This window comes from Vanellus vanellus, assembly GCF_965231255.1.
Source record: "Vanellus vanellus genome assembly, chromosome: 26".
NCBI classification, from domain to species: domain Eukaryota; kingdom Metazoa; phylum Chordata; class Aves; order Charadriiformes; family Charadriidae; genus Vanellus; species Vanellus vanellus.
Window position 1 is genome coordinate 855,008 of NC_138931.1, and position 13,573 is coordinate 868,580.

At 67.6% G+C, this 13,573-nt stretch overlaps 2 protein-coding genes across 3 annotated transcripts; both read left to right on the plus strand.

Moving 5' to 3' along the window:
- The first annotated feature begins 150 nt into the window (after positions 1 to 150).
- LSM1 (LSM1 homolog, mRNA degradation associated) lies at positions 151 to 3,317 on the plus strand. Its single transcript, XM_082495777.1, has 4 exons — positions 151 to 267; positions 679 to 747; positions 1,686 to 1,801; positions 2,794 to 3,317. The coding sequence occupies exons 1-4, from the start codon at positions 222 to 224 to the stop codon at positions 2,962 to 2,964; spliced, it is 402 nt and encodes a 133-aa protein (XP_082351903.1). The 5' UTR covers positions 151 to 221; the 3' UTR covers positions 2,965 to 3,317.
- Positions 3,318 to 4,789: 1,472 nt separating this feature from the next.
- On the plus strand, positions 4,790 to 13,529 carry LOC309681823 (G protein-coupled receptor kinase 5-like). 2 transcript variants are annotated; one of them, XM_082495788.1, is made up of 16 exons: positions 4,790 to 4,911; positions 8,788 to 8,883; positions 9,014 to 9,126; positions 9,910 to 9,987; positions 10,222 to 10,322; positions 10,396 to 10,488; positions 10,568 to 10,631; positions 10,708 to 10,848; positions 10,927 to 11,117; positions 11,201 to 11,238; positions 11,397 to 11,486; positions 11,567 to 11,775; positions 11,857 to 11,994; positions 12,075 to 12,212; positions 12,303 to 12,434; positions 12,539 to 13,529. In XM_082495788.1, the coding sequence occupies exons 1-16, from the start codon at positions 4,860 to 4,862 to the stop codon at positions 12,644 to 12,646; spliced, it is 1,782 nt and encodes a 593-aa protein (XP_082351914.1). In that variant the 5' UTR covers positions 4,790 to 4,859; the 3' UTR covers positions 12,647 to 13,529. The 2 variants fall into 2 exon arrangements, with proteins under 2 accessions (XP_082351914.1, XP_082351913.1); XM_082495787.1 differs by having other exon boundaries at positions 10,708 to 11,117.
- Positions 13,530 to 13,573: the final 44 nt, after the last annotated feature.

The following is a 13,573-nucleotide window of genomic DNA, read 5'->3' on the forward strand; positions in this document are numbered from 1 at the left end:
CGTCCCGCCACCAATGGCCGTCGCCCGCCCCTCGGGCCAATCGGCGGCCAGGCTCCTGCCGGCGCCGACCAATCAACGGCCGCCCCGCGGGCACAGCCGGCGCGGCTTAAAAGGGCAAGCGCCATAGTGGGCCCCTCCTGGCGGCGGGGCGGTTCCGGGGCGGCGGCAGCGGCACCACCGGCGCATGGCGGCGCTTCCGCTGGGGGCGGCGCGGCGGCACCATGAACTACATGCCCGGCACGGCCAGCCTCATCCAGGACATCGACAGTGAGTGCGCCGCGCCGCCGGGCCCTTCCCGCGGCGGGCGGCTGCGGACACCCATTCCCCGAGGGCACCGTCCCCCGTGGGGGGTCGGACCCCCGGTTCCCCATGCTGCCCCCCCCCCCCCTCCTCCCGATGGTGGTGCTGCCCCACCCCGTGGGGGGTCGGACCTCCCCGTTCTCTGTGGGTGCTGCTCCCCGTGAGGGGTCGTACCCCTTCTTTCCCGGTGGGTGCTGCCCCCCGTGGGCACCGGTCCCGCGTGGGGCTGCTGCAGGAGGCGCCCTCGCTCCCCTTTGCGCTGCCGCAGCAGTTAGCCCCACATCACCGGTTCCCCCCCTCACTGCGTGTTGGGGGGTGTGGGGGTGTCAATGCCCACGCGTGGCCGCGGCTGACCCTCCCGCTCTCCCTCTCCCGCAGAGAAGCACCTGGTCCTGCTGCGGGACGGCCGGACGCTCATCGGGTACCTGCGCAGCATCGACCAGTTCGGTATGTCAGCACCGGGGGGCTGCTGGGGGCTCTGGCTGGGCTCTGGACACGCTCTGGTGCCAACCGTGTGTGGGGGCTGGCGGGGAGGAAGAGGAGGAGGAGGAGAGCCCCACTGTGCCCATTGGCATGAGCCAGGTGATGCTCCTGCGTCTGTCAGGGCTGCACTCACCGGAGCGGCTCCCTTCCCAAACAGTGGCATAACGGTAAAGAGAGTTTGGATTTGGTGAGAGTTCCCCATTTCATGGTCCCCACTGGGCTGCACCGATCGCCTGTGGTAACGAGCCCACCACGCGCCCATCCTGAGCACATTTCCTTGGCTAAAACCAACACGAGTTTTAAAAGCAAGCAGTTTAGTTGTGCATGGAGTGATGCGATTGCAGATTGCATTTTTAGAGTGTGTTTGTGTTGTGGATTAAACACCTGCCTGTGTGTCCTGTCAGACTTGGTGCTTCATGGAGACTTTTCCACAACTGGGTACTTCCCCCTCCCTGATTCCGTCCAGCACTGATGCTCTGGTGTCTTTTTTTGGGCAGAAATAGCCCAGGACCGGCATGACTGGTGTTTGTGCTCATGACTGAGTGCCTTGGTCCTTGCCCAACGATGCTGTTGTCTTCTCTGCCGTCGTTGGGATGTGGTGCTTGGTTGGGCTCGGGCCCCGCTGGTCTGAGCTCTCTGCCCTGCCTGCTGCCGGGACACAGAGGCTGCCTCGCAGCGTGGGAGCTGGCCCTGCTGCTCCCGAGAGGCCGCATCGGTCACGCTTCAGCCAGGGAGGCGGTCAGTTCCTTCGGTGATCTGGCTCAGAGGACCTGCCGAGAGGCGTGAGAGCGCGGGTGCCATCGCTGCCCTGGGGTTTTTGCCTGGCTGACAGGATGAGACACTTTATAGCTGGGAAATGCAGCGAAATGTGGATTACTTTCTCTCTCTCTTGATCGCTGCAGCAAACTTGGTGTTGCACCAGACTGTGGAGCGCATCCACGTGGGCAAGAAATATGGGGACATCCCTCGAGGCATCTTTGTTGTGAGAGGCGAGAACGTTGTTCTGCTGGGGGAAATAGTAAGTAAGCGGCTCCCTCTGCCTGCTGCCGGCCCGGGGCAGCGGCTCCGCTGTGGTCCATGGCTGGGCTGGTGGGGTTTGTGGTGACGTGACTCCATGCAGCACTGCCGAGGCGGACACTGGATCTGGGTGTCCGTCTGTCTGTCTGCTGGGAAGTACAGCCACTGTCCCGTTGTGGGGGCTGAAGTTTGAGCCCTCTCCCAGGGCTGGTTCAGGCAGAACCATCACGAAAATGCCGCCGTGTATCTGAGGGTGGGACAGAGGTGCCGTCCCGCTGCTGCAGCTCCTCTGGGACGACGTGAGGGGTGAAGAGCAGCGTGGGGACAGTGAGTGGAGGGAGACGTGTGGCAGCCCTGGCCTGCGTGTGGCATTGCTGGCTCGGCACCGGGGGACACTGTCCGGGACAGGCTCGGGAGGAGTCGAGCGCCGTCTCACTTGCTGTTTGCTTTGCCCCTTTGGGCTGAGCTCAGCCTGGCTGCTCCCCAGGAGCCCCCTCCCATGGGCCGTGACCCAGGGGGAACCTGAGCCCGCTGTCCCCGGCTGCTGCTGTGCTGGGAAGCCCAGAGCTCAGGAGGCAGACCCTGCCGCAGCTGCCTCCTCCCTCGGGAGCCATCCTGCTCCAGTGACTTTGGCAAGAGCCATGGAGTACGTTGCCCGTGGCGCAGCGGTGCCCGCTCTCCTCGGGAGCACGCGGCCTGGCCAGAGGCGCTGTAGGACATGCTCGGACGTCACCAAAGCCCGAGCACACGAGGTGCGTGTGCGTTAACATCCCAGCAGAGACACAAACGTGGATCTGCCCCAGGCCTTTGCCATCCCCAATGGCTTTTACCCCTCTCCAGACCGGCGCTGCCCCGGCCGGTGAGATGGAGGTGGCGCTGGCTGAGCCCCGAGCTGCCCTGCGGGGAGCAGTGCCCGGAGCATCCCATGAGCAGAGCTGCGGGTCTCGGCGGTGGCAGCTGCCTTGCAGCGCTAAATGGGCTGTTCTCTTGCAGGACCTGGAGAAGGAGAGCGACACGCCTCTGCAGCAGGTCTCCATCGAGGAGATCCTGGAGGAGCAGCGGGTGGAGCAGCAGGCCAAGCAGGAGTCGGAGAAGCTGAAAGTGCAGGCGCTGAAGGAGCGGGGCCTCTCCGTCCCGCGGGCAGACACCCTGGACGAGTACTAGATGTGCTGCCCCTCGGACCCTTCTTCTGCAGCAGAGCGTGGGGTGCTCTGTGATCCGCCCGCCCGTGGGCAGATCTCTTTGGAAAGGCGGTTTTTATTTTCAGATTGTGTTTTCTGTGGCGCAGATAACTGGGGAAAAAAAAAAAAAAGAATCATGCCTTTAGTTTCTCCTTGCGGAGAAGGAGAGAAGGCGATCGGCTGGCCTTTGAGGTGGCCAGGCGCGCAGGGGAGCGCGAGCGTTTGTGTTCACGAGGCAAATCACTTGGTCCTCTGGGTTGGTTTGCTTTTTCCTCCTCAGGTGACTCTGGGTGAGAGTTTTCCTTGACGTGTAAATAAATCCTTGATCTCAACAGCGATGGCTTTGCCTGTGTTCAGGACTTGATGGTTTCCCCTCTCGGGACAACCACCCTCATGCCAACTCTTGTCCCTGCGGGTGCTGTGCAGGGGGTAAACAGGACCCTTGGTCCTGCTGTGGGGTGGGCTCGATCCGAGGAAAAGCTTAAGGATGTGGCAAGATCCCTCCCTGCAGGACCTGGGTCCCTCTGTACCCTGACAATGGCTGCTGTCTCCCCCCAGCTGCGCTGTGGCTGCTCCCCTGCAGCTGAGTCCACTAATTAATTACCGACTGATGAAGAGCTGCTGCAGCTGGGTTGGCCCTGGGGCACCACAGCCCCTCTGCCTCCGGCAGCGTCTCCTCACCTCGGTGCTCTGGAGGAGCTGGCATGGCTGTGGCAGGTAGGAGACTCCTTTGTGTTAAGCGTGTCCCGATGCTGTTTGGGGTGTCGGTGACAGCAGCCGCCGTAAGCGGCAGAGGCAGCGGTTGGCGCTGGGTTGGTGCTGGGCAGCTGCCAGGCCGTGGGAGCCTCCCGCGCGCAGGCGAGGAAAGGGCAAACCTCGGCGGCGAGTGGAGTGCGCTCTCCCCGCGAAGCCTTTCGCTTCGTTTCCCCACGAAGTGAAATGCGCTTTTGGGGAAGCGCCTGTGCTGGGGAGGGGGGTGGCAGAGTGGGGTCCCCACGAGTGGGTTTTCTCTTCCGAAGTGGCTCATTTCTTTGCGGGTTGGGCTCTGCTCTGCTCTTGGTGCGCCCACCATGGACGAACAGGTCTGAGCGCAGCCCTCCTGGAGAGCCAAGAGTAGGGGCTGCCCCCCCCATCCCCCCCCCACCCCACTGTGTGGGCGTCTCGCTTTTGGGGAGAAAACGCGTCTTCCCTGTTGTGTTTACTGGTGTGGGCTCGAGTGGGATGGTGCGAGTTTCAGGGTACAAAAGGCGTAAACAAGGAAATGCAAGTTCTCGCTTTAACAAAAAGAAAAACAAACAAACAAAAGGGCTCTCTGGAGCCGGTGGCGGCTGCTGCAGCTGGGGAATCTCCGCTGGGAGGAAACGGCTTTTTTGGTTTTGCTGTTCTGCTGCGCCTGTTGCTTTGGGGGGGAAGCGGGGTGTTGGGGGGGGGGGGGGGGGGGGCGGCGATGCCTGTCGGTCTGGGGTCTCGTTTCTGAGGGTCTGGAGGGGAGGAGGAGGAGGAGGAGGAGGAGAAAGGCAGCTCTGCTGTCGGGGATCCCGGGGCCGGTGCCCCCTCCGGGGGGGGGGGGGGTGGGGGGTGGGAGTGCGAGGCGCTGGTGCCTCCCGACCCCCAAACCGGGGGGGAGGGGGGGTGGGCGCTCCCCTGCGGCGGGGCTCGGCGCTGCCCCTTACATAAGCCCGTGACGCCAGGGGGCGGCCCGTGACGTCACGGCGATGACGCACTCCCCCTTCCCCCCTTCCCCTCCCCCGGAGGCGGCGGGTTGCGGCGGGAGGCGCCCGGACCGCCCCGCGCCGCCGGGCCGGGGCAGCGCCGCGCCGGGCATGGTGTGCGGGCGGGGGGGCAGCTCCGCCGCCCGCCGCCCCCCCCCGCCGCGCCATGGAGCTGGAGAACATCGTGGCCAACACCGTCCTGCTGAAGGCCCGCGAAGGTACCGCGTGTGTCCCCCCCCTCCCCCGTCCCGTCCCGGTCTCCGTTCCCACGCTGCGCCCCGGCTCCTCTCCCCTCCCCTCCCCCTCCCCCCCCCCCCCCCCCCCGCGGGCACCCTCGGCCCGGGTCACCCCACGCACCCCCCCGTGGGCACCGCGGGGCCGCGCCGTCCGGGGCGGTGGGTGACCGGGAGGGCTCATCCCGGTTGGCATCGCCGCTCCCCCGGGAGGGGACGGCCGTCCCTCCGCTGCACCCCGCGCCGTGGGGCGCGTCCGTCCGTCCGTCCCACCCACCCTGCGGACCCCGGGACGTGGGACACGGAATTTAAAAAGCAGTTTAGGTGCCGGTTTAGTTTCCCCAAGCGATGCGTGTGCCGAGACGCCCCGGGCTCAGGACGTGGGTCGGCCGAGAGCCCCTCTGTCCGTCCGTCCCTCCGCGCCAGCGGGCCGTGGCTGGCACGGACGGGGCTCGGGCGAGCAAAACTTTGCTGGTGCCAGGACAGCTCGCTGCAGGCCTGGGCGAAACGGGTGCTGCCAGGAAAAACATGGCCTTGCCGGTGCGGCCGTGGAGCCGGGGGTGTGCTGGGGGTGCCGGTGGTGCCACTGCCCCGGTTTGAGCCCCACCGGCTGCTGGGGCAAGAACTGGGGCGGCAAAGGGCTGCGGGTGTCTGCACCCCTCCAGAAGCGGGGCTTGGCACGGGCTGTCGGGGCAGCGCGGGCGCCTTTGTTTGCTTTTGGTTTCCTTTGGAAAACCGGCGCCCTCCTCGCTAAACCTTTGTGACCGAAAAGCAAACGGCCCCGAGAGCCCCCGGCGCTGGCGCAGCCCTGCGGGTGGGTGAGGCGGGGGACGGGGTGGCTTGGAGGTCATCCCATTTTTTATTTTCCTTTCTGCAAAACCCTCTCTTCGAAAGGTTTCCTTGCCCCCATCGCACTCCCTTCCAGCAGCACCGGAGATGCCCTGTGCAGGCGTCGGAGAGGTGCCGGTGCCCGGAGTGCCGGGGAGGGAGAGGTTCGGCGTCGGGAACTTGGGGCAGCCAAACCGTTCGCACCGATGCTCCCTGCTCGGGGCTGGCCCTGCTCCTGTCCCACGGGGTGCACGGCGGCCGCCCACGTGAGCCGGAGCCTCGTCCGAGCTGGAGCTGGAGAAGGGGGTTTTGGCTTCGAGGGCGAGGGGGGGCTGTGCCTTAGCGGGCGCCAAACGGGTTAATGTCGGTGCGCGACGGCTGCGAGAGGCGCCGGAAGCCGGGAAGCGGAGCGGGACGAGGGTTGGGTCCCGCTTCCCTCCCTGCTGGCGCGGAGAGGACAGGAGCTGCCTCAGCGGAAAGCGGAGCACCCACCGGCCATGGCTGGGGGGTCCCCACACCTGGGGGCCGCGGGCCGGCCTCGTGCTGGGAGGTGTGGGGGGCTCGGCGGGGTCCAGCCCCGGCACCCCGGAGCAGCCATCAGCGCCGCCGCCTGTTAACTGCATTTGACCAAATTCCTCCGTCTGCGGGGCGTGCTGGGGGGGCTTCCGCGACTCCTCCCCGAGCTGCTGCCGCTCACTGCACCCCTCGAAAGGACCTTGCTCTGCTGTAGGGCCACCCGCTGGGGCCCCGTGGCCCCTCCTGCTGTGCACTCGGGGACTTTGCCTCCCCAAAAGGTGGTCTTGGGGGGGCTGCTCCCCCCACCTGGCTGGTGGGACTCCCCGGGCTCCATGCCCAGCTCTCTGCTGGGGCCACTGGAGCTTTCGAGGGAGAAGTGACGCTCCTCGAGGGCTCCTAAAGCTCAGGGAGCCAAAAGGGCCCGTCCGCCTGCGGAAGTGCCCGGGATAAAAACCCAGGAGCGTGCGGGTGCGGAGGAGATAACAGGCGGTGAGTAAGGATTTATGGCTCGCGGGGGCAGCCGGGTCCGCACCTCGCCAGGCAGCGACGCCGTCTCACTGCACGCCGGCTGGCGGCGGGGACGCGGGGGGACACGCTCCTGCCTGCCGCGGGGCTGTCGCTGCCGGCAGCTGTGTTGGTGTAACACACCTCCCCGCGCGTGCCGTACCGTGCCGTGCCGTTTGGTACGTGGGCTCCTTTCTGCCGAGGAACGGTTTTATTTTGCTTTCAGCAGCTTTTCTGATTGCCGCGGTTGGCTCAGCAGCGGCCTCACGGGGGTTCCCGGTGTGGTTCCCCCGGGGGGAGCGGGGCCGAGGCCAACGCCGATTTCTCATTTTATCTGTCCCGCTGCCCGGCGGGTGACTGGCTCTCCTTTGCGCAGGCAGCGGTGGGATGCCCCAGCACGGCTGCTCCCCGCATGTCCCCTCTCCCGGCTGCCCTCACCCTGCCGAGGATGCCGCTGGGATGTCCCCATCACTGCTCTGCTGCCCGGCACCGAGGGGTGCGTGCTGGCGGGGGGTGGCAGTGCCAGAGCCCCCCTTCCCTGCCTGCAGCCCCACGCCGGGCCAGGAAAGGCTGCCAGCCCTTCGTGCGGCTCTGCCGGGATCCTGCTCCACCCTGGGAAGCCGAGGCGACGCCAGGGCCGCTTCCGCAGGGGGGCTGCGGGCCACGGTGGGGGACGCGGGCTGGGGTGGTTGTGCCCCATGGCGGGCAGGCAGTGGGGCTCAGTGCCCGTCCCAGGGGCGCCCTGCCCGCAGGGAGGCACGTGCTGCCTGCGCGGGTGATGAGCGTTGATTTATTTTTATTCTTGCAGCAAACAAGTTGAAATTTGGAAGGAGCGCCGTAAAGCGTCGTGCGGTGCGGGGTGCCACGGGGGGGCTGATACCTGCAGAGTCTGTGGAAGAGGCGGGAGGGAACCGCGTGGGCAGCGTGCCGCTGAGCCCGGCCACGAAGCCGCTGAGCATCCCTGCGGCGCTGGGGCTGCCTGGGCCGCCCCTGTCGGACGGCTCCTGGGGCGGGCGGAGGGTCTTTGCTTGCCGGGACATCACCCCTTTGCCAGCCGCCCGGGGGGCTCCAGCCCGCGCACTGCGGGACGAGGGGAGCGGCTGCTCCTCTTCCTCGGGCGCCGAGCGCTCAGGACCGCGCGTCGCCGGCGTCGGGGTGAGTGGGGTGCCCGGGGACCCGCGCCCTCTCGCCGACGAGGCGGCTCCGCTGGCTGGCGCGGGGCTATTCCTGCCGGAGGAAACGAGCCGATGACGGCAGGAAGCTCTGCCCGGCCGAAACGCCGTCCCTGCCGGAGCCCAGCACCGCGGCGTCCCGCAGGCTCGCCTCGGCGTCACCGGGGCCGGCGGCGGGCGGTGCTGGCCGGCCACCAGCTCGGAGCCGCGCTGATGTCAGGTCCCTGCAGGGATGACTTCACGCGTCAAGCATCCGCCCGCGAGGAGTGCCTGCTGCTGGGGGGCCATCCCAATGCCCCGTCCCCGTCCCCATCCAGTCCCCATCCCCGAGGAGGCAGAGGCCGGGCTGCTGTGGCCCCGCGGGCAGGAGGAGCAGTTTGGGGGGGAGATAAGGAAACCAGATGTTTACGGGAGGAGGGATGCGGGGCCGCGGCATTGTTTGGGGAGGAAGCCTGCACCCACCGGGCTCAGCCTCCCCCAGTGTCGGATGATGCCGAGGGGGATCCCGTTCCTGCCCTGGCGTGGGGCTGGGAGCCGCGACCGGGTGGGGATCCCCTCGGCTGTTGGGGTCGAAGTCCCCTCGGGGGTCAGAGCCCTCTCCAGGGCTGGCAGCGTGTTTTCCCACGTGGCTTTAGAGTTGCCGAAAGCCCCGGCGCTGGCGGTGTGCGGGTATGCGTGTGAGTGATGGGTTTTGGGGACCAGCAGTGATGGGATGGGGGGAAACCCCAAACTGGGCAGCTCTGCAGGACTGGGCAGGGGCTCTGCCAGCCCGTTCCCCCCGTCGCTGGCGCTGCCCCTCCTGCCGGCATGACCTCTTCTTCTCCCTCTGCCCCGGCTGCAGGAGGTGGCGGCAAGCGGAAAGGCAGGAGCAAGAAGTGGAGGGAGATCCTTCGGTTCCCACACGTCAGCCAGTGCGATGAGCTGCGGAAGGGCCTGGGTGAGCCGGGGAGGGTGGCGGGAACCGGCGGAACCGGCTCACGGGTCGCGGCCGCGCTGGGGGCACGGCGGGCACGGGGCCGCGGTGTGTGCTCGGCACGGTGCGTGGCACGTCCCGCCTTCCCTTGCAGAGCAGGACTACGGCAGCCTGTGCCAGAGGCAGCCCATCGGCCGGCTGCTCTTCCGGCAGTTCTGCGAGACGCGGCCGGAGCTCCTGCGCTGCATCCGCTTCCTGGACGCCGTGGTGAGGGACCCCGCGGGATGCCACCGCGCCGGCTCCGCTCGGGGACGCTGACGCGCAGAGAGGCATTTTGCCGGGATGGGGCTGGTCGGGGTTTTGCCCCGTCCCCTGACAGCTTCGCAGCATCAGCCCCACCGAGCGGCTGCAGAGCGGTACCCGGGGGGCTGCGGGGGAGGCAGAGACCACCCCATCCCAGCGCTGCGGGTTTCTCTCGGGGTCGTGCCGGAGGAAGGGGTCTCTCCGTGCCAACAAGCCCAGAATGCGGCTGGAGAAGCCGCCCACGGCGGCCGCGAGGTTTACCCCGGTGCCAGGAGATCTCGGCCGCTGGCGGATGGGAAACGGGAGCCTCGTCAAATGACCCGTGTTTCCCATTCCGGCGGGGTTTGGGTCAGTAGCGGGGTCAGGTTTTGGGGGGAGCAGCCGGAGCCTCTCGGGTGCGCGGAGGCCCGACAGCCGTGGGGGCTGCCCATGGGAAACACGTCCCTGTAAAAAGCCCCCCGTTGTGCCGGCTCTTGGAGCTCTCGCAGGACATTTTTTTTCCCCCCTTGTGAATAACTAGAGCCGCCCGGGCTGCAGCGGGCCTGGGTCTGGCAGCCGCTCCCCTGCCCCCTGCCCTGCCTGCTGCGGGGAGCAGCGTGGGAGACCCCCCAGCCCTGCCAGCACCCCGGCAGCCCCCCGCTGCCCCTGGGGTGGGTGCAGGCGGCTCCCTCGCCCCAGGGGGGGCACGGGGCAGAGCTGTGCCCGGTGCACTGTCTGCAGCCCCCTCCTCTCCCCCGGGCGTCCCAGGCGGACTATGAGCTCTCCCCGGATGAGAAGCGGAAAGAGATGGGGGAGGAGATCATCCGTCGGTTCCTCAAGCAGGAGGTGAGTCCCGGGGGGCTTCACCCCCCCTGGGCAGCCGGAGCAGGACGGGGTGAGGGTGGGATGGGAGCAGGAGCAGCGGCAGCGGCAGGGAGGTCCCTCAGTGGCCGTGGAGCTGCGTCCCTGCTCTCCGGACATCCCGGTGGCACCCATCGCCCAGCCGGGATGACGGGCGGGATGCGGGGCCGATGCACCGGGGGCGTGGGCGTGCATCCCATCCCGCTGCTCCCCTCGCAGTCCCCGGATTTCCTGCCCGAGGTCGGGCAGCCCCACGCCAGCCGGTGCCTGCAGGACCTGCAGAAGAGCCCCTGCAAGGACCTCTTCAGCAGCTGCCTGCGGTGAGTGCGCTGCCCAGGGACGGGTGCCGGGGGGGGCTTTGGGCGACGCCGACTGTCCCCTCCCGCCCCGCAGCCCCCTGCACGAGTACCTGAGTGGGGACCCCTTCGCCGACTACCGCGACAGTATGTATTTCGACCGGTTCCTGCAGTGGAAATATCTGGAGAGGTGAGCGGGGGGTCTGAGGGGTCCTGGGGGTGGGCCCAGGGGGTGGTGGGGCTGACATGCCCGGGGCTGTGCGTTTCAGGCAGTCGGTCACCAAAGACACGTTTCGGCAGTACCGGATCCTGGGCAAGGGCGGTTTCGGAGAGGTACGGCCCCGGGGGAGGAGAGGGGGGTGATGGTGGGCTGGTGGGGGCTCACCCTGCTGCTGTCCCCCCCCCCAAGGTGTGCGCCTGCCAGGTACGGGCCACGGGGAAGATGTACGCCTGCAAGAAGCTGGAGAAGAAGCGGATCAAGAAGCGGAAAGGGGAAGCGATGGCCCTGAACGAGAAGCAGATCCTGGAGAAGGTCAACAGCCGGTTTGTGGTGCGTGTGGTGCTCTCCTGGGGGGCCGGGGAGCGGGGGGGGCCGGGGCCAGCGCTGACGGCTGCGGTGGGTGCGCAGGTGAGCCTGGCGTACGCCTACGAGACGAAGGACGCGCTCTGCCTGGTGCTGACCATCATGAACGGCGGCGACCTCAAGTTCCACATCTACAACATGGGCAATCCTGGCTTCGAGGACGAGCGCGTGGTCTTCTACGCGGCGGAGATCTGCTGCGGCCTCCAGCACCTGCACCAGGAGGGCATCGTCTACCGGTGAGCGCGGCGTGGGTGCGGGGCTGGCGGGGGGCTGGATGGGACTGCTCCGTGCTGAGCCGTCCATCTGTCTGTGCCTGCAGGGACCTGAAGCCGGAGAACATCCTGCTGGATGATGATGGTGAGGAGGGAGCTGCTGGGTCCGGCTCTGCCCGTGCTCTTGGCTTTGGGTCTCTCTGTGCCTCCTGGGGGCTCTCTGGCAGTGTTCTGGGGAGGACCTGCAGGGACGTGGGGTGGCCCTTCCCTGGGATGATGCCCTCAACCCCCTCCCCGCCCCAGGCCACATCAGGATCTCCGACCTGGGGCTGGCGATCAAGATTCCCGAGGGCGAGACCATCCGCGGCCGCGTGGGCACCGTCGGCTACATGGGTGAGTGCGGGGGCTGCGCCGGGGGTCCCCTGTGCCGCAACGCGCCTGGCTGCTGACGGGTTTGGGGCCGTGCCTCGCAGCCCCGGAGGTGATCAACAACGAGCGCTACACCTTCAGCCCCGACTGGTGGGGCCTGGGCTGCCTGGTGTACGAGATGATCGAGGGGCAGTCGCCCTTCCGCGCCCGCAAGGAGCGGGTGAAGCGGGAGGAGGTGGAGAAGCGGGTGCAGGAGGACCAGGAGCCGTACTCGGACAAATTCAGCGAGGACGCCCAGGCCATCTGCAGGATGGTGAGCCAGGGAGCGGCTGGTCCCCGTGGGGGCCGGGGCCGGCTCAGTCCCCCCGCCGTGACCGCCCGTCCCCCTCCCCAGCTCCTGGCCAAGGACCCCAAGCAGCGGCTGGGCTGCGGGGCCGACGGGGCGGCCGAGGTGAAGCGCCATCCCTTCTTCAGGACCATCAACTTCAAGCGCCTGGAGGCCGGCATTATGACGCCCTCCTTCGTGCCGGACGTAAGGGCAGGGCAGAGGTGGGCACCCGCGGCGGGGGGTGAGCCCCGCTCCCCACGCTGACAGCTCTGCGGCTCCCGCAGCCCCGGGCGGTTTATTGCAAGGACGTGCTGGACATCGAGCAGTTCTCGACAGTGAAGGGCGTCAACCTGGACCAAACTGACAATGACTTCTATGCCAAGTTTGCCACCGGCAGCGTCTCCATCCCCTGGCAGAATGAGGTACCAGGGCACGGGGCTCTGGGGGGGTCCAGCCCTGCTGCTGGGGTTGCCTGTGCCCATCATCACCCCTGGTGATCTGATCCCCCCCAGATGATCGAGACCGAGTGCTTCAAGGACCTCAACGTGTTCGGACCCAGCGGGACGCGCTCCCCCGACCTCGACTGGCAGCAGCTGCCGGAGCCCCCCAAGCGCAGCCTTCTGCAGAGGCTCTTCCGACGCCACGTAAGAGACATGGGGGTATTTTTCGGGAGGAGGGTGCCCTGGGATCTCCCCAAGACCTGCCCAGCTCACCATGTGCCGTCTGTCTGTCTGTCTGTCCCTTGCAGCCAGCCGACTACACCATCGGCACCACCATCCACCCCCCGGCCCCAGCCGCTGTGAACTCGCACCCTCCCGCGGCCAACTCTGCCTGCCGAGCCCCGGCACCGTCCTGACCCCTCTCGCCATCCTGGGGGAGCCCCCAGCACCCCCTCTGCCCCTCTCAGGGTTATCTCGGACCGGCGCTGGGGCCCCCGGGGATGCTCGTGGAGGCCAGGCGGGATGCTGGCACGGATGGACACGGGCTGCTGGCGCGGGCAGGGAGCGATGGAGGGGCAGAGGGGCAGGAGGGGAGTCTGCCCAACCCCAACCCTGGCAGCTCCCCGGTCCCTTTTCCCCCACCCCCACAGCGCATCCAGCCTGTTCTCGGGGGGGGTTCCTGCTGCAGGACCACCTCCCCCCCCACCCCCGGCCACTGCCAGGGGAAGGGGCCGGGGCAGGGACCTATTTTTGCTGCATTTGAGCCCGTTATCTTATCGCCGGCTTGGTGCGTGACCTCTGCGGGCGCAGGGTGGGGGCTGCGGTTTTATCTGCGCTCTCCAAATAGAAACAAAGGCAGCCTTGGAGTGGGGGGACACCCCCGGCTCTCCCCGGCCCCGCTGCAGCACGAGGGACGGGGTCACCCCGACAGAGCTTCCCCCCTTCTGCTCCGGCCACCACAATGTGAAACAGGCTCAGAAAAGGGAATTTTCTCAAATGGGGGCGGGCGGGGGGCTCCCTCCGTCCTTGAGGGACCGCTCAGGGCAGCCTCGGGGGGCCCCAGCCTTCTCCTGGGGCTGGGCGTGCGAGGGACGGTGCACGTGGGCGTGCGAGGGACAGCACGGGTGGGCTGGGGGGGCTGTGCTGCGGGCGCCGGGGCCCCCCCTGCCTTTGGGCCCCGGTGAGGCTCTGCCTCCGGCACCTTTGGTTTACATTCGATCCGGTTTTGTACATTTGTAAACAGTTGTAAATATTTGTACGTTGAGCGCCTGGATGTACATTTTTAAGCTAAAAGCTGCAAACGGACCCGCGTGGTGACTTTGCGTGGGGAGGCGGGGGGTGTT